Below are 24,586 nucleotides of genomic sequence, written 5' to 3'. Positions count from 1 at the left end.
ATATATATATATATATATATATATATATATATATATATATATATATATATATAACTATAATAAAAAAATAAAAATATAAATATATAAAAAAATAACTACTATTCAAATTGGGTGGGAGTAGTTTCAAGTTGGGTTTCAAATTAATTTTAAAATAAAAAATGATATTAAAAAAATAAAAAATTACCAATTCAAATTGGGGAGTAGTTTCAAGTTGGAGTTTTAAAATTATTTTAAAATAAAAAAACGAAAATAAAGAAATAAATTCAAATTATGGAGTAGTTTCTTTCTAATATCTATATCTATCTATATATTATTAAAAGGAGAGGACAAAGCCATCTCCTTAAGCCAAGTGGCAGCCTAAAAAAACCCATATGACATAATTAGTTACTAATTAGATATTGGTTATTATTTTTAATTTAAATATCTATAAAAAACAAAAATAAAAAATAAAAACTAGCAACTATATATATATATATTTATAATTAACTATAATAAAAAAACAAAAATATAAATATATAAAAAAAATAACTACCATTCAAAGTGGGTGGGAGTAGTTTCAAGTTGGGTTTCAAAATAATTTTAAAATAAAAATGATATTAAAAAAATAAAAAATTACCAATTCAAGTTGGGGAGTAGTTTCAAGTTGGAGTTTTAAAATTATTTTAAAATAAAAAAACGAAAATAAAGAAATAAATTCAAATTGTGGAGTAGTTTCTTTCTAATATTGTAGTGTGTGTGTGTTATATATATAAAGAGAAGTAAATAATTATATGATGCCAAGTTGGAGTTTTTAAATTATTTTAAAATAAAAAAGCTATAAAAAAACGAAAAAAAGAGGAAAAAAACTACCCATTCAAATTGGGGAGTAGTTCAAGTTGGAATTTTAATATAAAAAACAAAATTAAAAAAATAATAAATTACCAATTCAAATTGGGGAGTAGTTTTAAGTTGGAGTTTTAAAATTATTTAAAAATAAAAAAACAAAAATAAAGTAATAAAAAAACTTCAGAGAAAAATATTAAATAACGTAATATGCTAATGAAACTTTCTATTAACAAAGTAATAGTATTAAATATTGAAAGATATAATAAAGAAAAATACATAACAAAAACGTTATTTGGTGCGCTGCCTGTATAAGTCTCGTTAGTTTAACATAGATTTTATTCACTAAAATTTAGATAATATTATTAAGAACAACATAATAAAATTTTAAAAAAAATTCAATAGTAATAAATTATATATCTTCTCATATATTACAAAAAGAAAGCGAATACCAAATATTGTTTAATATAATAAAGAAAAATAGAACAAAAAAGTTATGTACTGACTATATAAGTACGTTTGATTTAATAGAGATTTCATTATTGGGTATATCGTATTGACAAACAAGATGACAATTGAATTTTATTAAAGCAATATGATCTAATAGGATCAAACAAGCCTGATCATAATTTAATTTCTTTAATATTTTTTTAATATTGACCGCGCATCACGCGAGTACAACTACTAGTTTTTTTTAATACTCAAAAAAGTATTTTGAGTCCAAAAGAATTACATTTAGCGGACTCCACTCGAAAATGGTTGCCTACTTTTGAATCTGGGGTACGTGCCTACGTGGTGTTTCACATGCTGGTGGGCTCCCATCCGTTTTACCATTCAATTTGAGTTTTTTTTAGTTGATTATTGACATTTGCAATTGCACGTGGTTCAACATCAGAGCTTGCATTAAAAAAAAAAAAATCCTTATACTCATATATTAACCCCCCACCCCCCCAAAAAAAAAACAAACAAATCACTGACTCTCTCCATCTCTTTCCAGATTCTCAATTAATCCATACAGGTGTGCACTTCTTCTTGTATTCATCGTCAGATTCACTAATGCATTCTCACGCCTCTGTTTTTTTAGTTCTATCATTCGATTGATTTTTGCTCTGTTTTTCTTTAATTTTCAGAATTCATACACTTAAACGAAATATACATTTGAATTATTGCTTCTTAATCCCTTTTTTTTCGGAGTCGACATGCATTTGCTCTTATTTTTGTCCATCTTTAGTTATTAATACTATTTATTATTATTTTCGTCTACCCATTTCTGAAATTATTTCTTCATTTTCCTATCACTGTCAGTAGTTTTAATGGCTGTTATTTTCACATAGCTCATGGTGTTTGTAAGTCCTCGATTTAGCTTTATCTCAATTCTCAATATGGTTAACAATCCAATAACTTTATTTATGCAAAATTTGAGTATGTGATTTGTGATTATTTATTCATGTTGTAGTAATCAGAGTGAATCTGTAGAAGAATGTGGAAGTTGAAGATAGCAAAAGGAGGGAATCCATGGCTACGGACAACGAACAATCATGTAGGTAGGGAACTATGGGAGTTTGATCCAGAACTCGGATCTCCGGAAGATCGAGCGGAGATCGAGAAGTTTCGCGAGCATTTCCACAAACATCGCTTTGAGCAAAAGCATAGTGCTGATCTCATTATGCGTTATCAGGTAAAAAAAAGTCTAGTTCCTCCTTAAGTATATTAGCAGATGTATTTTGGCTCAAAAACTGCTGTTAGTTTGCACGCACTACTGCACTAGGGGCGGGTCTAGGACTTTTGGCTAGCATATCCTGTTAGTCTTACTGTACAACTCTTAATGTATAAGTCTATTTTTAAATTTTTAAACCTTTGTGTTTTCTATGATTTATATGGTTTGACAGTAAACAATATGCGGGAAGAAAATTACACAAAAGGAAATTTTGAAGTAACTTAACGCAAATAGCAACAGTTTACCCAACATTAACCGAATAAGGTTTCCGTATTTGGGAGGGGGTGTTGAAAAATGCAGGTATGTTAATTGATTTAGAGAGTAGAGGGGCGGACCCATTATATACCGTAATAGTGAATTTTGGGTTATAAAAAAAAGTACGATAATATATTTTTCAGAAGCTTAGGGACGCATAGCCCGTCCTTGACGCTCTGTACGTCCGTCTATAGCCAGCACAGAGGTGTCAGCTTCAAAGAATAATGGATATGTTGTGTTTATCTAGTGCTGTACTGTTCAAGTTCTCTGTGTTTTGTGTACATTTTGAAAAAGGATTGATTTGCTTTACATGGTGGAGGAAAATACAACCACACCAGAGCAATTTCTTTGTTGACTTTGATCTTGTAATGGACTTGATTTTTTTTTGGGTCCGCCTAATCCGGGTTCGCACCACGTAAGGCCCATTAAAGGGGGAAGCGCTCCGTACGAGTATTTTTTTTCCATACCCAGGACTCAAATTGGAGACCTTCCATGGACTTGATTGATCAAACTTTTCTGTCAACTAACTCCCTGTTTCTATTCCCGCTATGCTCAATTGTACATCATTGTAAATGGTCTGCCAGTTTCTTCATATTTTGTTGCTCTGGCAGTTTTTTTGTACTTGGTTGCTCTATTGCTTATGGATAATTAGTGCAACTTTAATGTGAAATTATGGTGCCTTTGCTTTCAACTTTGTTCAGAACTGCATGACTTAAAGATAAAAAGTTTCTATAGTTGACACTTAAACGAGAAGTAATTAGGACAACAATAATGTGGTCTGTGTTTAAACTGTTGCTAACTATCTAACTGGCACATTTTGATCTACAAGGATGGGCCTAGAATCTGTCAAAAGGATTAAAACTTGACTAATGAAAGTTTTTTCTGGTTTTATTTTTATATTTTTATTAGAATGATTTTATAAAGTTGGCAATTGTTCAGCTTCTAAGACTGTCTTATTTGGAAAATTTCAGCTTTGTAATCCATGTCAGGTTGTTGATGAATTGGAACTAATGACTAATATATGTATGATTTTTTCCTGAGTTTTATGTATGTACGTCTCCAGTCACTCTCTTCTATCCGTTTCTGCTCGTTTGTTTTGTTGTTGGACTCCTGGATTCCTTGAAATATTATGTTAGAGCCATGAACTTTTAATGATTAACTAGCAATGTGTCAGAAACTAAATATCTTTTATACTTTTTGCATATTTGGTTTATAGGGTAAGTAATGGGATAATTGGTCTGCAAAAGACTTTTCCCCAAATGAAGTGAACTCCCTCCGTCCCAATTTATGTGGCACTTTTCGCTTATCGAGAGTCAATTTGACTAATTTTTGAAGCTAAATTGAAACAAATTAACTCAATATTTGAAAATTAAAATTTGGAGGCAAGGGAGGGGATAAAAAGTTGTACAGGCTAGCCAAGGTGCGTGTGAGGAAAGCCCGTGATATGGACCAAGTGAAGTGCATCAAGGATGAGGACGGCAGAGTATTGTTGGATGAGGCACTTATCCGTCGGAGATGGCAGACTTACTTCCATAAACTCTTGAATGAAGAGGGGGATAGGAACACTATGCTGGGTGACTTAGAACAATCCAAGAGTCGTCGGGACTTTGGGTATTGTAGGCGTATAAAAGTTGAGGAGGTAGAGGGGGTTATGCGTAAGATGAGCAGGGGAAGAGCGATCGGCCATACGAAATCCCGGTGCAATTTTGGAAGAGCGTGGGTAGGGCGGGCTTGGAATGGCTAACTGGGTTATTTAATGTCATTTTTAGGACGAAGAAGATGCCTGAGGAGTGGAGATGGAGTACGATGATCCCATTATATAAGAACAAGGGTGATTCCAAAATTGCAACAACTATCGGGGTATCAAGCCACTGAGTTATACTATGAAAGTATGAGAGAGGGTGGTGGAGCGGAGAGTGAGGAAGATTGTGTCTATGTCAAGAACCAATTTGGATTTATGCCGGGGCGTTCAACTATAGAAGCCATTCACTTTGTTAGGAGGTTGATGGAGCAGTATAGAGAGAGGAAGCGGGATTTACATATGGTATTCATCTACTTAGAGAAGACGTACAATAAAGTGCCAAGGGAGGTGTTGTGGAGATGTTTGGAGGTTAGCGACGTTCCTGTTGCATACATTAGGGATATTCAAGACATGTACGATGGAGCTAAGACTCGGGTGAGGACAGTGGGAGGGGACTCCGAACACTTCCCGGTTGTGATAAGGTTGCATCAGGGGTCATCCCTTAGCCCATTTCTGTTTGACCTGGCAATCGACGCGCTGACGCGTCACATTTAAGGGGAGGTACCGTGGTGCATGTTATTTGCAGATGACATTGTACTGATTGACGAGATGCGATGTGGTGTTAACGAGAGGTTAGAGGTTTGGAGGCAGACCCTGGAGTCTAAAGGTTTCAAGTTGAGCAGGACCAAAACAAAATACTTAGAGTGCAAGTTCAGTAGTGTGACTTAGGTTGTGGACAAAGACGTGCGGCTTGATTCACAATTCATTCCTAGGAGAGAAAGTTTCAAGTACCTTGATTCTGTTTACAAGGGAATGGGGAGATCGATGAGGATGTCACACATCGTATTGGGGTCGGATGGATGAAATAGAGGCTTACTTCCAGTGTTTTGTGTGGTAAGAATGTGGTCAGACCGACTATGCTATATGGGGCGGAGTGTTGGCCAGTCAAGAACTCTCATGTATAGAAGATGAATGTGGCTGAAATGAGAATGTTGAGATGGGTGTGCGGGCATACCAGGTTGGATGGAATTAGAAATGAAGTTATCTGGGACAAGGTTGGCGTGGCCCCTGTGGAGGATAAGATGCTGGAGACGAGATTTAGATGGTTCGGGCATGTTAAGAGGAGAGGCACTGATGCTCCGGTGAGGATGTGTGAGAGGCTGGCATTGGAGGGTCAACGGAGAGGTAGAGGCAGGCCGAAGAAGTATTAGGATGAGGTGATTAGGCAAGATATGACGTTACTCCAGCTGACTGAGGACATGACTATAAATAGGAAGATGTGGAGGTTGAGAATAAAGGTAGAGAGTTAGGTAGCCGAGTGTTGTCCTTGTTTGTCACAGTAGCTTTGTTACATCTCTTAGCGTCCTTCGGGTTCTTCTTTTTATCCCTAGATTGTTGTTATTTCTTATTGCTGCCTTGTTTCGGTTTTCTGTTTGCATTACTTAGTGTTAGTTTTGTATTTTCGCTTTGGTGTTATTTCTTATTCCTCCCTGAGCCGAGGGTCTACCGGAAACAGCCTCTTTGCCTTTTAAAGGCAGGGATAAGGTCTGTGTGCACTCTACCCTCCCCAGACCCCACTTGTGGGACTACACTGGGTTTGTTGTTGTTGTTGTAAAAACTATACAAAAGTACTATAAGTTGTATTTTTTCTCATGTCAATTTGTTGAAAAAATACATCTTAAAATGAGGGTCAAAGTTCACATAGTTTGAATCTCAGAAAGCGAAAAGTGTCACATAAATTGGGACAAAAGGAGTAGAATATTTGAGGTAAAATCGTTTCTTCTTTAAAATTTTCTTTGTCTAACAAAGTAGAAAAGTTGTAGTAGGTTGAGAGCTAATGTAAAAATAGTCTAACTATGATGATCCTCTTAATAGGGCCTGTTAGAGCACAATGAATTTAGAGGGTGTAGTTGTAGTTGATTGATTGCAATAAAGTGACTTCCTTTTTTTTTTTGATAAGGTGTGACTTTCCTTTTCCTTTACTTTATTGTGATTTTTTGAAGAATTGTGTTTTTTGATTTATTGACGTCCAAAAAATTGTTCCAGGGAATTTGATAGAAGACCAAAAAGGTGTTGTAGGCTGTTATAAAAGTATATAATCTACCTGTCTCTACTTTCCGATTATTTCATCATAGGCACACACCAAAACAGGGAAAAAAGGGACAAAGAAAAAGAAAAAGCAAACTCTTGAATCTTTGTATCTTTCCGCTCATGATATTTGAGAGAATATGTGGCAGAATGTCTTGCTAAGCAATGTTTGTTAGAAAATCTGTAATGACTTTGACACAGTACTTTGAAAGGAGAAGTTAACAATCTAAAGATAACCTCCTCATTTGAATTGACTAGAAACATTATCATTATAGCTTTCATGTTTTCATTCTAAGCTTTATTAGCTGGATTTGATTGGAAGGAGGATGAGGAACGAACACAATGGTTTGACTTCGAGGATCCTGGTGGCCTGCATCAACAAAGTATGGAACTATCAAATCACGGGTGACTTACTTTATCTGGATGGGAAGAATTGCTTAATCGGCATTTCTTTCCTTCCCTAAATCGATCTACTAGTAGGTAGTGGTAGGAAAGATCCATTATGATGGGATGTCATTCTCGAATTTCATTTAGTTTTAGTTTTCGGCAAGTTTCTTATCAACGGTGATGAAAAGACTAAACGTTGTACCTTTTATCAATAAGAGAAAATTATTACTCTCTATTTCAATTTATATGGGTAGTTTGACTGGCACGGAATTTAAGAAAGATTGGAAGACTTTAGGACTTGCGGTCTTAAATATGTTACAACATTTGTGTGGTTATAAGAATTTCGCAACTTGTGGTCTTAAATATACCATAATATTTATGTGGCCATAAGAGCTTGTCATTAAGGGTAAAATTGAGAAGTTCAAGTTAAATTGTTTTCAAATGTAGAAAGGTACCATTCTTTTTTGGAATGGATTAATAAGGAAATAGTGCCATTTTTTAGGAATGAGGGGAGTATGTTGTACCATAAAATGTAATGGATTTGGAAACGAAAAATCAGTTGTTCATAGTGGTTTTATTTTGAGTGTAATCTCCCTAGTAAAGGGCTTATTTTTTATATTTTGCTTTCTTTTGGGAGAATGCAAAATAAGATATCCCTTATGTATTGCTTTACATCTGTTTGGTTTCTCGGTAATCACATTGTTCATAACCTCTTTTAGAAGTTGATGTTTGTGAAGAATTGTACTCCTCAGTTTGCTTGGTGGTGTTTGACTAGACACGAAATTCATAAAAAGAGAGGAAGACTTCTGACATGTAAGCTAAATATACATAAAATACCAAAAATAAGTTTGCATCCACAAGTCCTATCAATTCCTAGCATGTCATTAAGGGTAAAATATAATATCTGCATTAAATAGTTTCTAAATATAGAAAGATGCCAATCTTTTCGGGACAGGCATAAAATAGGAGAATACCGAACAAATACAACTTAGCCCTTGGAGTATATGTCCATTTTCCAGTTCATGTCATCATAGTTTCTCCCTTTTCTTTTGTTTTTGTATATTAGCTATCAAAGGAGAATCCAGGAATTACTATTTTGCCCCAAGTCAAAGTACAAGGCAATGAAGATATTACAGAAGATACTGTAGCTACCACGCTCAGAAGAGCATTAAATTTTTATTCCACTCTACAAACTCATGATGGTCATTGGGCTGGAGATTATGGAGGGCCGATGTTTCTAATGCCTGGCATGGTACATGTTTCTATTGCTGCTACTTGCTGCCTAACTTTAAGAGATACTTCTAATTGTCTTATCCCCTATAATTGGGTCATAATTTCTGTTTTACGATTTTATTTTGTTTTCTTTTATATCTGTAACAGGTCATTGCTCTATCTGTTACGGGAGCACTCAATGCTGTATTAACAAGCGAACATAAACGTGAAATGATTCGATATCTTTATAACCATCAGGCAAGTATAGTCCTTTTGATAACACAGCATCTCTGCTTTTGTTTTCAGTTTGCTGATTATATTTCCTTAAATAATTTCCTTCACCATTCACATCTTAGAGTTGGGCGAAAAAGCTTGTCTTAACAATGTTGAATTGCAGAACAGTGATGGTGGATGGGGCTTGCACATTGAGGGCCACAGCACCATGTTTGGTTCTGTTTTGAGCTATGTTACTCTGAGGTTACTTGGAGAAGGAGCTAATGACGGAGAAGGGGCCATGGAGAAGGGCCGTAAATGGATTCTGGATCATGGTAGTGCCACGGCCATTACTTCATGGGGGAAAATGTGGCTCGCAGTTCAGTAACTTCTAGATCTCATCTTTTTGGTTTGAAAGCATGTCTTTTAGATGGATGAATAAATTGTATAGTTTAATAAACTTTATATTCCTTCATAAATTAATATAAGGTGCTTGGAGCATTTGACTGGTCTGGGAACAATCCACTCCCTCCGGAGATATGGCTTCTTCCTTACTTCCTTCCAATTCATCCTGGTTAGTTTCACTTTCATTTCTTATATAACTTTTTAACATCTTACATTTGTTTCTTTTTGGAAAATCATTACCTGTAATAGAATAATGGGAAAATCAACCTATTCAGTGAATGTGGCAAAGTGGATAAATGGGCGAAACATAAGCTCATTACTAATGTCTTCATAAAAATAAATTTTGAAACAAAACAGGTTGGAAGATATAATATTTTCACAGGGAAAACTTTTTTTTGTGTCATCACTCACTTTGTTTTGTCATTTTTGTGTTAGTTATTGGTGCCTTTGTTGCAATAATGCTAAATAGTCAAATCATGGTGTTAGCTGTATTATGAGCATTTCAATGCATTGCTGATTTTGTTTCTCAAGAATATATGATTCTTGTCTTTTCTAAGAAATGGAAACTCTTGTTTCATCCAAATTTTCAGGAAGAATGTGGTGCCACTGCAGGATGGTTTATCTTCCTATGTGCTACCTGTATGGTAAAAGGTTCATTGGCCCAATCACGCCAACAGTTTTATCTTTGAGAAAGGAGCTCTTTACAGTGCCTTATCATGAAATAGATTGGAATAAAGCACGCAATGAGTGCGCAAAGGTTGGTAGGAGCAGTAATTTGCGCGTGTTTATTTACTGCTTTCCCCCTTCTGTTCTGGACAATCTTGAAAAGATTTAGAAACATCCAACTGTAACGAAATCATGATAACATAGATCGAGCTAATATGCAATAACTTGCGAAACGATCATCATCTCATTCGCGTTATAAATCTACCTAGAAATAAACCCCGGTGTCGTCAAAGGTGAAAAGCAAAGAAAATGCCAAGATCAACTTTTAGCTATGTTTCAAAGCGCATATGCAATTTAAAAAGGGGGGGGGGGGGGGGTTAATGAAGAAAGGCATCAACCAAGGAGAAAAAAATAGAAAAACATACATGTAATGCAAGAAAAAACAACTATAAAAATAAATAATAGTTATATAACAAATAAAAAAAAAAATTTAAGTAAGTGAATTTTATGAAGTATAATTCCTGTGAACTAAGTTGAAGTACTATTTAAGATGTATTTTTAAATTTCTGATCAATATTTAGTGACTGTTGATCACTTTAAATATAACTTACTCAGTGTAGACCCCACTTGTGGGGAGGGTAGTGTGTACGTAGACCTTACCCCTACCTTTAAGAAGGCAGAGAGACTGTTTCCGTTAGACCTTCGGCTTAACCGAGTGACTGTTCTCACTTTAGCTATAAAACAATATGTAGTTACTATTTTTCAAGACTAAAATGTTAATTTTTTAAGAAGTACTAACATATTCATTAACAGCGTCTCTTATTAATTAATAAAATTACTTTACCTATATTGACAGTTTAATGTCGCCCTCTTCAAGTCGAAGTCTATGAGCAGGGACAAGCTTTAGTTCCTTACTGTTTGACTAAATTGCTGCCTGAGAGAGGCGATGCGCAGGGCTTATGCTATACCGCCCAAGTCATTCTTTTAAAACACTAAAACCTACCATGTAGGGTTTTTGCCCTTTCTCTTTTAATCTTCACAGACACTATTATTTGATGCTTTCATTTGGAAGAGTAACTACGGATGTCTCCTTTTAACTTCAAAGAGTGGGGCATAAACAATAATTATTGCACGTCAGTCCTAAACCAGTTGGGGTCGGTCTTACCAATCCCCACTGTCCATTTTTCCCATTTAAATTCATCTGAGGTCAACATTATGCAAAAGAAAAATAAAAATGAAAGTACTTGAAGTTTTCTATATTATACTGGCATAAGAATCTATAATATGATCAAAAGACTCCTAGAAAGCATAGGACCTAAAGTAAACATATTAACATGACTAAAACATACTCCCAACTTATTGGTATCACGTATATAAATATTTTTCTTCCATTGTGCCCTATCTTTGCTAAGTCAGAGATTGTAGGTCTTTTGAGCAATTTTTTTCTATGTGATTTTAGGTCTACGTTGTCTCTTTTTAACACCTTCGCTCACCATGATTTCACACCTATAGACTAGTGTATCAGAGGTTGGTGCATAACATCATCAAACCAACTCAAGCGACCTTATCTCATTTATCCTAAATGTGTTTAATTTGCACCTTCTGACGAATGTCGTGATTTTTAATCTTGTCTAATATTGTTTGATTGCACATCCATCTTAGCATCCGCATCTCTACGGCACTCATCTTGTGGATGTGTTGAACTTTGGCAGCCCAACATTCACTCCCATATAACACATAATACTTCCCTTTTCTTTCTCTTCTTCCCCTCTCTCTTCCTCTTCGTTAGCTCTAGGCTTTCGAGTAAAGCCAAATGAACGGCCTTTGGTTTATAAAGGTTCTGTGGAGAATCTGACAGCTATCAAACCCTTAAAACACTTTATTCCAGTTTTGTGTCTGCATTATGGGCTATGGCCCACTAATTTCACTTCTTTTGTCATTTGTTTTTGGCAAAATGACACAATTGCCACCTATCTTTTGGGTTACTAGAATACTGACTCAGATACCACTGTTATAATAAAACATAAGCACGAAGATCAAGCATACGTTCTATTAATAAACCAATAATGCACAACATTGTTCAAACCAGATTGATAGCCGTTGATGGTAATGTCATTGAGAGATCTTCTGTCCATGCATACTTGTGAAAATTTATCCTTTCGTGGCGGTAAAAAAGTTTGGAGTTATATTGGGGCTCCAGTAAACATACTAAGAAACTGAAACGACAAATAAGAATTCCTATTCTTGGAAGGAAAAAAGTCCTTATCTTGTTTGCAAGGAAACTTCAAACTTGGATTTCTTGGACTTCTTTGACGACTTGGGCCTTTTGACTTTGTACAATTGGGCTTCTTGTACTTGAAGGCTTGAAGCAAGTTCACATGTATGAACTTGGCAAATAACTTGATCTTGGCAGCCAAAAGTAATAAGACCCATTGTAGCTTCTTCGTCTGCATCACTAAGACCTGTGGATTGCAACTTATACTGTTTTTCCTTTTCTGGTTTGTACCTTCTGTTACTTACCTAAACTCTCTGCAGGAAGACCTTTACTACCCGCACCCTCTAGTACAAGATATCCTGTGGGCTTCACTTCACAAGGTTGTGGAACCTATTCTGATGCATTGGCCAGGGAAAAGATTGAGAGAAAAAGCTCTCTGCACAGTGATGGAGCACATTCATTATGAAGATGAAAACACTCGTTACATATGCATAGGACCTGTAAACAAGGTATTGGTCCTTAATTTCCATTAGTGAAGGTCTTTGTTAATCCACACACTATAGTAATTTTCTTTCTAAACTACCTAGCTATAAGATTTGATGATCCTTTCCAAAATTGTGTCAAAATACAGTTTGCATACGCTTTTCTGTTCTGAAGCATTTATTTAGCTTTAATTCCTTGCATTCAATCTTAGGCCAATGAGTTATCTATTTGGCAACTCTTTTATTCTTCTGTTGTTTGTCTGCATGTTTCAGTTGTTCCTGATAGATGAATAATATGGAGTATAATCTTCCTTTGTTTCCTGAAAAAACTGACCTTTCATTTGCAGATTTTAAATATGCTTTGCTGCTGGGTTGAAGATCCTAATTCAGAAGCTTTCAAGTTGCACCTTCCAAGAATTCATGACTATATGTGGGTTGCTGAAGATGGCATGAAAATGAAGGTCTACAAATATCAGTTCCCAGTTTTAATGTTTGAAATATGGGTTTCTTAATGTCCTACATTAGTTATACTGGTGTTGGTCATTTATAAACCTTGTTTTCTGTTTGTCTGATGATATATAGATGATATGTTGTCATATTGCAGGGATACAATGGAAGTCAATCTTGGGATACTTCATTTGCAATTCAAGCAATCATTGCAACAGAGCTTGGCGAGGAATATGGTTCAGCATTGAGAAAAGCGCATTCATTCATAAAAAATACACAGGTAAAACCTTTTCTCTGTCATATCATCTATGGTGTAACCTGCCATATTAGTTTCTTGATTTTTACCTCTGATATTGATCTAACTTGCAAGTTCCTTCCTTTGTTTTGAAGGTGTTAGATGATTGCCCAGGCAATCTAGATTTCTGGTACCGTCATATTTCAAAAGGTGCTTGGCCCTTTTCAACTGCAGATCACGGATGGCCCATTTCAGATTGTACTGCAGAGGGACTTAAAGTAAGAATTTGTAACAAGTGTTCCCAACCCATTGATATGTTTCCATTTCTGCTAACCTAAGTGAGTGTCTACCAGGCAACTCTTCTATTATCAAAACTACCATCAGAGATAGTCGGTGATCCATTGGAGGCAAAGCGTTTCTATGATGCTGTAAATGTTTTGCTTTCATTACAGGTAATAGCATTCTCCCCTTCTTATTTCATATCATTTTCCATACTTCTTTGTGTATGGACTTTGCATTGCACTTTCCGTCACGTTTACGTGAAGTCTGCATTTTGTGGGTAAACAAACTGACAATTGCAAGAGTGGCTTCAATATTTCTCTTTGATGCTTTTAGGTTCTCAGTTGCATCCCCAAAACGCTTAATGTGACGGATGGATGTTAAGTTTGGATTTTATGCATTCTGGCAGAAAAATAAGCTAAATTTATAATTTAGAGGCTTTTGTAAGTAAGCTAAAGTCATGCTGCACATCATATTTTAGGCAACAATGTTCTAAAGAACTAGTATCTTTAAATGTGTACTAGGAGCTGACAGAAAGCCTCTACTTTGGTCTTTTTATAGTTATGACAACTGAAAAAGGATAGGAGGCATTTGCAGAGTTTTTGCCTCTGGCTTCTGTACATATTCTAATAAAACACAGGAGAACACCTGCTATGATTTTGTCAACTGTGCTTGCAGATAAATTACTGTAACCTGGCCTAATTTGGTTTCTTAAAAGCTAAATCAAGCTAACTTGTTTGACTTGAAGCAGGATTGCTTTCCAAACTCATGCAGTAGATATCTTGGATACCATTCCATTTGAAATTTAGGTTGTTAGACATTCCATTAACTTCATGTAAAAGTAAAACAACTTATACATTAGTTCCCACCACCCAAGGTAGTCTCACATAAAATAGATCTCTGCTGCCCTCTGCATTACACAAGCTCTGTATTTTTCTTGTCCTTTTGTACTCCCTCTTCCCTTCCCACTATTCTCTCTCTCTCTCTCTCTCTCTGTGTGTGTGTGTGTGTGTCTGTGTGTCTGTATTTTGTTTATTATCTACTTATCTGTTAAACATTCTGCTAATTCTATTGATATGGGATGGGTGTAGTTCCAGATTGCTAGTGATTGGGAGTGAAAAATGATATTGCTGGGACTAGTGACAAAAAGAGATTCCTTTGGATTGGAATCTCAAGATTCTGATTTGAGGCATCTTCTGGTTTCTCAAGTCATTCAGAATATCTGCAACATCATGTTCTGGATATGAGAATGATCTGCATCTTCTTGTGGCTTTTCTATGTGATTGTATATACTAGTTCCGATTCAGGTGTTGGAATTCCAAAAGTTTGCCTCTGGTCTCATAATGCAGAGAACTGTAGAGTATGTCTTTTTCGAAGTGAGCTCTAAGCAAATTAACTTGCAGTTTTCCAACCAGTTGATAGTGAGCTTACTTTAGCAACATCTCTAGGTCCTTTCCTCGAAGCCAGCCAAATAAAATCTATGCCTTTCTGATGTTATAAAGACAATTTTTTGTTATTGTTTGGCCCTGTTGTTCCTGAAAGTGCAGTCTTGGGAATCACTGAGAAAACCTTTTGCTGGTATGTGTGCAGAATAGTGGTGGTGGCTTTGCAACATATGAACTATCGAGGTCATATCCGTGGTTAGAGGTATTTCTTTTGAAAGTTAACATTTGATTGCATGTTACCCTGTAGAAAATATTTTCTTCCATGTCATTAGTTTTACGCTTTTACACATATAAACATTTTTGTCAACCTGGTGGAGTTATGTACACCATATATTCAATGTGATTCTGCTCATGCTTAGTAGGATAGCACAGTCTTGTTTTTCACTTCTGAAGTCATTTCCTGCTATGAAAGAAAAATTTTAGTTAATATTTTCTTCTTATTTTGCTTGGGGATGTTCAGATTCTTAATGGCTTCTTTCTTTAAGGGTCTTATTAACATCCACTAGAATTATGGTCCCCTTTATTTCTTAAAATGTTTTTGCGACTATATTCTGCCCACAAGTCTCACTATTATGGTAAAACCTGGTGAAACGCTAATGTTGAACCACCAGTATGGCGCAGTGCTAGTTGGTCTAACTTGTATGTAGCTAATCTTCATGCTATTCAAAATAAAAAGAATAAAAAATAAAAAACTATGTAGAACTTTTACAGCTAAGACTAGAGTCTTATTTGGCTACAAGTTAAGAGCGAATCACCCAGCGGGTCTTGTTTGCTCACGCGGAGTAAATCACGAAAATTGGGTTCAATTGGTCATCTATTGCTGCAGTAGGACCTTCTACTTAATGCTTGTGTCCTTGTTAACCTACTTTTCTGCTTCCTTTAGCTAAATACATTAGTGTCATAGACCACACTAGACACCCATCTACCATTTTTGCCTAGTCTTATTTGCACATAAGGCTGACAACTGGGCTGGGACCGGCCCGTGGGCTAAACGGGCTGGGACCGTTTGGCACGCGGTTGGTGGGCTCGGGCCGGTCTCGTGGGCCGGTTTTACCATTTAGGACCGTTTGGACCGCCATGGGACCAGACGGGCCCAACAGATTTTTTTCCCAATGGCCAAATGATGAAAAAGTCTTCAAAAAATAGACATTTACACCCCCCCCCCCCCAAAAAAAAATATAATTTTAACCCAAACTTTTTATTATTATACTTTTCCCTATTTTTTACTATAAATACCCCTCATTTTTCCATTTTTTTTACAAAATCAATATCAATCTATCATAATCTCTCTCTAATTTTCTTCAATACTTGCTACAATTGTTTACTTTATAAAAAAATAGTGAAAAAATTGTGAGCTTGCTACTATTGCTTACTTTATTAAAAAAAAAAGTTAAAAAATATTGAGGTTGTTAGAATTTGTGAAAAAATTGTGAAGTTGGTGAATTGGAGTCTTCAAGTCTTCCTGGATAATCAATTTTCAACAAGTTGTTCGTCAATTCGATAAACTCGTTCCAACTCTTAAATCTTAATATTATAGTTTTGTTTGTTGTATTTAGTTGCTATTACTTGATTAATTAAGCTGTCTTCCTTAAGAAATATTTTTGGGCACGGGAAAAGTAAGTATAAGGCAAAATCTAAGATTGGCGAAACTAGTGGTATTGCTCTTCCTCCTCTCCGCCCCCGGCTCCCCGATCCAAACCCCGTAGCCGTCCTGCACCTGCTATTCTTGATACCGATAATAATTTATTATAAATTACCGACACTGAATTTTGCCATAATATGGCACTCGATGATTTTTTAGACCATGAATTAATGAATGCTTGCTATACTAATGATTATATTACTATTAATGAAAATGATGATGAGGAAATTGATTTTGATAAAACTCAATCGGACGATGATATACCCATTAGTCATGTTCCTGATGTTGACCCAACTAGTGATAACACTGCTAATCTTAATGATGACCCAACTGATACTCCCGTTATAACCCCTACTTTTTCTAGAGAACCTACCAAATGGACGAAAACATCTCTTGTTTGGCATTTTTTTACTCAACTAGTTGAAAAAAGTAAGGCTAAGTGTAAAACTTGTGGTCAAGAGTTAGCTTTTAAATATGCACCAACGCGGTCGGGGATGGGAACTTTGGCTAGACACAAAGCTAAACACCCTAATGATAACGCTCTGGCCGGGGGGGAAAAGTGCATGTAGTCCTAGTCATACTGACCCTAGTGGTACTGGTTCAAATCAATTACAACCGAGAATTAACACGGTTACCGGTGGTATTTTATATTATGATCCAAGAAAAGATTGGGAATAATTGGCAAAATTGGTAACTGTCATGTGCTTACCCTACATTTTTCCTTCTGACCCTGCGTTTGTGCATTACATTAGAAAAATTTATAATCCTATTTGATAAAGTTTTCCACAACTGTAAAGAGTGATATTTATAAATATAAGCATGAATATGAACAATATTTGCGCTACTTATTTACTCATATAAATTGTCGTGTTGCTATTACAACTGATATTCGTAGAATTAACAACGACTGTGATTACCTTACTGTTACGTGTCATTGGATTAATGAGGATTGGATAATACAAAACCGCATAATTGCTAGAATAATTGCATCACGTCACACATGCAGTTTATTGCTAGCGCAGTTACGAGTATTTGCCGATATTTTTGCATTAGTGATAAAATAATGTCGGTTTCGATGGATAATGCTACTAATAACACAAATGCTATACACTTGCTTACCACTACGCTAAATCCTGCATTTAGTAACATTTTTCATGTTAGATGTATTTGTCATATTTACCATTTAATTGTGGGTGATGGTATGAGAATTTTAAATATTCAAATTGGAAAAGACCATTTTGCCCAACAACTATTTTTGAAAATTAACCGTTGGACCAACGGCCATAATCTGAAAAATTGTTTAAAAAATAGCCTAAATTTTTTTATAGCCGTTGGGTCCATTTAGCCCGTTTGGACCGCGGGCCCGGCCCATTTAGCTAGGGACATGAACTAGTGGGCCTGGTCCCGGGCCGGTTCCTCCAAAAAGCATGTTTAGCCTGGGACCGCGGCTCAGAAGACCGGCTCGTTTGGCCTGTTTGCGGCCCGGCCAGCTTTATTTGCACATTAAAGGTATCTTGTAAATTCTGACTCTTTAGCCCACATTAGGAAGTTCCTTCAATGCTGCCCTCCATGGGGTCACTTACCTTTTTATCATCAGTTAATATGCCAAGACATTTCAAACTCTTTGGAGAATTCAACGATGCTTTGGTTATCTTAAAATATTGATGATAATTTCTTTGTCGTGTAAAAAGACAATTTCTCTTTCTTGGCAAAGATGAGAAATACACATTACCTCTTTTTCCGCCTTCTTTTGTGCTTGGAACTCTGCCAGCTAACTCTCGAAAAGAGTATTTGTCTTGAAATGTTGCTGTCAGTAAATTTTAATTTCAACTTTATCAAAAAGTTATGCTGTTTACGCATGTTAATACCTTTGTATTTAGGATTTTACCTCTGTAATCACTTTTTGTTGAAAATAATATTTCACAAGACATTTGAATTCTCTTGCTGTGTCTTCTCAAGGGTGGTAGCTTATGCTTAAAAATGGATACCCCCTTTCTCCTCTAGGTAACATGCAGAAAAGAATCCAAAGGAAAAAGAAAAATGCATCCCCATTTGAAATTAAATTGAAAAATTACTTTAAAATCTTAAAAAATTCTTAAAACATAAGTAAAAGTCACCTTTTCTCAACCAAAATAAATTTAAAAGAATATTTTATTTGTAAAAAAATATAGTTTGAGTAATGAAAAGGAGTATTAGTTTCCCTCATCCAGGTTGCCCGAATCTTGTTCCCTCCAAGTAGGGTTGAAAGAACACTGTGAATGGGTCTTATTATTCTCATTTTCTCGGAGCTTTTCTTTACTCTGCCTTGTGTTTGCTTGCTTGCTGGTTTATCCCATACTTTTCCTTCACACTATATACTTGTGTGCTTTTTTTATTTTATTTTTTTAAAATGCAATAATAGTGTTTATTGAAGACTTCTTATCAAGATGAGGTTGCTTGTAACAAGTTCAAATTATGCACTTTAATTTAGAATTTTGCCATTAGTACAGTTGACAGTTAGGCCAGCGGATAAGCTTTCAAAAGATTTGCCTGGTGTTGTAACATTATCTTTTAGCACCTAGGGGATAGTGCTGTAAATGCTAGTAAAAGTATCTAATGGTTGCTAAAAAGCAAATTGGCCAGAGAGTATATATACCATAATAAACTTAACCAGTATTGCAAGGGGAAAATTAAAGAGCAGCAGATAAAGGGTAATAGGAAGATGACTAGTTTTCCCACAATGGCATTCTTAACCTCTTGTCGTTTTCTTTTCTCCTTTGTCCTTACTGAAGAAGTTTTGGGGCTGATGTTTTAGAGAATGTGCGAAAATCATTAAAATAGTTCTTGCACAAGCGTTCATTCCATGTTTAATCTTATTGACATGATGCTACATGGATGTTGGGTTGCTGCTTATTGCACGTGCATTATGCAAGTATTTGAATCCTTTGTTGATTTGAAATTATTTTTCCCTGTTCAGATAATCAATCCTGCTGAGACTTTTGGAGATATTGTTATTGATTACCCGTAAGTCATCTGCATTTATGTCTAACTTGTTTCTTGTATATCAGTATATGTATGAGTACAAATACATTTGTAGATTCCTGTTAACCACACAGCTTTGTCACTATACAGTTATGTAGAGTGTTCCTCAGCTGCAATTCAAGCTTTAACAGCATTTAAGAAATTATACCCTGGTCATCGCAAAGAAGAAGTGGAACGCTGCATTGCTAAAGCTGCTGCCTTCATTGAAAAGATTCAAGAAGCAGATGGCTCCTGGTTAGTTCTTGTTATCCCCGTTTCCTCAACATGCAGTAGAACTGCGAGGGCATATTGTATCCTTGTACATTGAAACAGTCCATACTTGGTTCATGTCCATAGTTTTCTCCTGAAACCATAAGAATTATATTTAGCGTCTGAATTTCCTTCTTAGGTATGGCTCTTGGGCAGTTTGCTTCACCTATGGCACTTGGTTTGGGGTGCTTGGCTTACTAGCTGCAGGAAGGAACTACACTAATTCTTCCAGCATCCGTAAGGCTTGTGACTTTTTGTTGTCCAAACAAATCTCATCTGGTGGCTGGGGGGAGAGTTACCTGTCTTGTCAAAACAAGGTACTTTCATCTCATTTCATTTCATTTACTTCTTATTCTGGTTCCTTGCATATCTTATAATTTTTTCTGTGCATAGTAAAAACTGAACTTGTCCCTCATCAAGTTTTATGTTCGAAACATCTAAGTGGTCTTTTAATTTGTGGACTTTGGTGTGGGATAAGAATTGGCAATGTATTTGAATATCCAAACTGATTGGTCTTTGTGTATTTTGGTGTGAGATGTGTTTGGATAACATAATATCAAAGTTTTAGGTTGTTTCAGCTATTTATGACTGGAATTGGGAAGGCAACTGCAATACTATCCCCCCCCCCCCAAACACAATGCTATTAGGGGTTCTTTCCAGTCCCTTAAATCTCTCTCCGCTCCATTGCCTCTTACACCTATTGTTAATTAGATCTGTTTCATATTTCTCCATAATTTTTCTTCCCTGAATACTTAACCTTTCTTCAAATTCTTTTTTCTTACTGAATTAATAAATTTTACGACAAAACATTCATATATTGGTTTCATAAATGTATTTGAAGAACAATCTACTTGTTGATATACGTTGATTGTAATATTAGTTAATTGTTATGGCCTTATAGGTCATTCATTTATTTAAGTGAAGGAAGAGTTATTCGCACCTTTATTCCGTTCTAAACCAAATTTTGACACGAGCACTACAAACCCATCCATTATCCTTCACAAGCAATCCGCTATCCGTAGAACTATTCAATCCATAATGCTTTTATTTATTTAAGTCCAAACCTTTTGTGGCCACATGAAAAAAATTGCCCCTTAGACTCACTTTTTATTTAGCAGTACTCACATCTGCCCCTACATGGAATCAGGCAGAGTGCTCCGATCTAGGGACCTGTATGTTGGAAATTCATACAAAATAATGAACGAAATCTTGGGGTAGGAGTATTGTCTTACTGATTTCATATTTATGATGCAGTGACAAAACTTTTGCAAACAGACCAATATGACATAAATAGCCAAGTAATTTTTCATACCATCAAGGTGCTTGTCATATCTCCTATAAGATGTAGTAGGGAGAGTTATCTTTGCCTTTTATTCTCTTATATATCCATTAACTTACCATTCATTTTTCTCTTCTCTTTTCCTTCTCTTCCAAATAGGTGTATACAAATCTTGAAGGCAACAGATATCATGTTGTAAATACATCATGGGCTATGCTGACTCTAATTGCTGCTGGGCAGGTACTAATAAAGTTTTTGACCTAAACATGATTGTGAGAACTTATAAGTAACATTGAATAGTTAAAATAATATATTCACTTAAAGCTAACAAACAAATAGATATTTTTCATTTTGAAATCCAAGGAGGAAATGAAATGAGCAGTTTGAAACCTTAAGTTGTTGCTTTCTTCTGCCAATGCCCTGTGAAATTTTCTGGAGGGAGATGAAGACCTCATGAATATTTCTATGCACCTTCATGGATGAAAATTAAAAGATGGAGGGACCAAGCTGTGATTTTCTAATTTATATCCTCAGAAAACTGACTGGATCCCAATGGTGACTGAGACTTCCAATGACTTGAGACATATTGATTAGTGGTCTGCATGGTCTGGGTCATCCTGCTTTCATGTTTAAAATGGTCACTGCATGGTCTGGGTCATCCTGCTTTCATGTTTTAAAAGACATCTTTAACAGTCTTTCAAAAACTAATGACAAAAACCAAAACGAGAGTGTTAAAGATGAATAATTCCTGATTTTGGTTCAGTTTTCTGGTCTTAGAAAGTTTTCTTCTTTAAACAACATTTTGGTTAAAAAATCAGTAGTAATATTTAACGGGGGAAATAGAAGAAAATAAGTAGAAACAGATAAACCTACACTAAGATGACAATTATAACATGTATAAGATACAATACCTTCAACCACAGAATATTCTAGTAAAAGAAACCCCAGAGACTAAATTTTTCTCAACAGTAAATACTTTAGAGAAGAAAGTGAAACATAAATACACTATCGAATGAAGTTAAGAAATTCCATTGGAACATATAACAATCAGTTTGTTTTAGTCTTCTGCGATATTTAATTTTTAAAACCAACATCAAACCAAATTTTGGCAGTTTCCCATTTTTGTAAGACCAAAACTAACCAAATGATTTCTATAATTGTTGGTTTGGTTCAGTCGATTTTTTCCAAACGCTTTCCCCACTACTAATATTGGCATTCCTCTGAATTATGCTTGATATTTTGCCCATCTCTCTTCTCCCTCTCTTTATGGGGGAGAAGGGAAGGTGTTTGTGTGTGTGTGTGTTGGGGGGGTGGGGTGGGGGCTTTGGGATCAATAGTGAACTGTTATTTCTTAAGTCTTCAATGGTGTGCTTTAGGGTGTTCTCGTTGAAACACGCGGGCATACTCCTTGCTTCTGGGGACATATTTCTTCTGCTCTTGACTTTTCTTTACTTTTAAATTGCTCTTTTTAACAAGATATATTGAAAGAACTTTATGAAGCATTTGGCATTTCCAAGTAAGTTGATTTACATGGTTGGTCCTAATTTGAGATACTGAGACAGAGAAATGTTCAAGCAGAATGTTTGTGTTATCAATACATCCCAAATTGTTGGATCTGCATACACCTTTCAGCTGAATATTTTTGTACATCTTTGAAAATGTTGGAGTCTTCTGCTTAGTGATTATAATTGAGGGTTGTCATCCCTTTCTGCACAAACACATCCTTATAAATTACTGAGATGCGAAACTATAAATCAAATGGCACCTCTTTCGCTGAAGTTTACTTTTTTTCCCTTTAAACAATTGCAGGCTGAGAGAAATCCCATGCCATTACACCATGCAGCAAAAGTATTAATAAATGCTCAGCTAGAAAATGGAGATTTTCCTCAGCAGGTAATTCTGCAGCTTCCAGTCCCTGTAGCTTAAAAATGTTTGTACTGTATGCGAACAAGTGCCTGGTTGCTATTATTGAAAACAGCGTACCCTCCTTTTACTTTTTGACTTGCAAGTTAAAAGGTTGCGTAAGCGCTTGCCTCAGAGTTTTGATTTGGTTTAATTGGCTGTGCCTCTTGGGCGGAGTTTGGGGCTTAAATTGACTTCAGAGCTGCATACAGTTTTGGGAGAGGAAGTATGTAAATATAAACTACATTGTTCAAGAGAATCTGGTTAAGTGTTGGGTATCTTTCGTGGGAGAGTTAGCTTATAAGAGTACCTGGCTATGGGAGAAAGAACTAGTGGAGGCTGGTTCAGTAAATAAGGTCAAAATATTCATATTTCTAATCGTCTTGTTTAAAAAGCCCGCTGCAGACAAAAGTCTTTTATTTCAACGGAGATGGGTAAAAAGGCGGGCTCATTATCTATTGAGTTTCAAACTGCGTGCCACACTGGCCCTCAAGAGTTCATCAGTTATTTAAAAAAAGGTCAAAGAAGTCTACTCAAGTACAATGGTTGGGGTAAGAAGATGGCATTTTGGTTTAGTGTTAATGTAGGATAATATTTGCACTAGTCGCATGGTCATCCCTTAGTACCTTTCAAATGTATTATCCAGTGTTGGATAAACAAGGGGCGTTACATTGTTTCATGATTTTAGGGGTCCAATATGTTTTCCTCTGCTTTATGGTTTTCTCTGCGTATGACAACTTTGGTGTCCTTTCTACTAAAAAGGCAGGCCTCTATACAGATTGAAACTTGAATGTGATATATTATATTTTCTTTTAATTATTCGAAGTGCACTACTAAATTACATTTCTGAGGTAATAAAACTTGATAAACTGGTAGTGGAGCTGTTTTCACATCTCAATTTTATATGTAGGTGCTTCGTCATACTTGCCGCATGTGGAACTTAATGATCTTATTTGAAGGATAAATGTCCCACCATTATAGTCACTATGATTGCCACGCTTACTACTTTTTGTTTCTCTCTAATAATATATGTGGCTGGATAATTTGTTTACTTATCGACTGTCTTTATATTTCTCAGGATATCAGCGGGGTCTTCAACAGGAATTGCATGATATCCTATTCTGCATATAGGAACATTTTCCCAATTTGGGCACTGGGAGAATATCGTTCTCGCGTACTTAAAGCTAAATGAGTGTCAGTTCACGTTTCGCGAAGGCTTGACTCTTGGTTTTCTGTCCACCTTTAACACGCTAGATGCACGATGATTAGTTAGCTAGTTTACTTTATTTTTAGTTATTTTGCAACTAATCGTCTTTCGTGGTTCGTTTGCTGCCCTCAATAGTTTTCCTTCATTAGTTGGGAGGGAAACTGATTGAATGCTAAGACTAATAATGCATGTTAAGGTAGGACCACGAGAATTAGAATTTGATTAGAAGTGTCTCTTATCATTGTCTCGTTTCTTTCTAAAAAGCGTTCTTATTCACCAAATTGTCGCATGTCAACCCGAGAGTTGGGGTCCGAGGGTCTTGCATATCGGAAACCATATCAAATTAAAGAACTGACATGTGCTATCATATCATAGCATAGTAGCGAGACTATCAAGCACACATTGAATCACACTAGGACAACCAAATAAAGATAAATTATACACAGTCAGTCGCTAAGAAAACAATCTTCATTATTCAATGTTCAGATTTAAGGACAATTGCTTGATAATCAGATATGTCCTCAAGATATCATAATTTGAAAATAATTATAAAAAAAAGGGGGCCCAACTAGAACATGACTTGAGATTTAGTTTGACGATGATGACCTAACTATTATTTTTATCTTTTAGGGTGGTACATAGAAGAGAGGTAATGCCATATTCTTTTAAATCTGTAC

The 24,586-nt window shown here is 35.7% G+C and overlaps 1 protein-coding gene across 2 annotated transcripts; it reads left to right on the top strand.

Annotated features, from left to right (window-relative positions):
* Positions 1-1,737: 1,737 nt before the first annotated feature.
* Positions 1,738-24,190, top strand: LOC104215915 (cycloartenol Synthase-like). 2 transcript variants are annotated; one of them, XM_070172095.1, is made up of 19 exons: positions 1,738-1,840; positions 2,279-2,500; positions 8,077-8,262; positions 8,391-8,480; positions 8,620-8,814; positions 8,925-9,009; positions 9,431-9,597; positions 12,042-12,230; positions 12,551-12,664; positions 12,808-12,930; positions 13,041-13,163; positions 13,239-13,337; positions 14,755-14,811; positions 19,208-19,254; positions 19,363-19,506; positions 19,661-19,838; positions 20,960-21,040; positions 22,610-22,693; positions 23,781-24,190. In XM_070172095.1, exons 2-19 carry the CDS (start codon positions 2,303-2,305, stop codon positions 23,892-23,894), a joined length of 2,274 nt encoding a protein of 757 aa, XP_070028196.1. In that variant the 5' UTR covers positions 1,738-1,840; positions 2,279-2,302; the 3' UTR covers positions 23,895-24,190. The 2 variants fall into 2 exon arrangements, with proteins under 2 accessions (XP_070028196.1, XP_070028197.1); XM_070172096.1 differs by lacking the exon at positions 1,738-1,840 and adding an exon at positions 1,898-2,168.
* The last annotated feature ends 396 nt before the right edge of the window (positions 24,191-24,586 follow it).

The sequence above is a fragment of the Nicotiana sylvestris genome, chromosome 4, assembly GCF_000393655.2.
Source record: "Nicotiana sylvestris chromosome 4, ASM39365v2, whole genome shotgun sequence".
NCBI classification, from domain to species: Eukaryota; Viridiplantae; Streptophyta; class Magnoliopsida; order Solanales; family Solanaceae; genus Nicotiana; species Nicotiana sylvestris.
The sequence above is the reverse complement of the archived record's forward strand: the minus strand, read 5'-3'. Positions and strand labels throughout refer to the sequence as shown.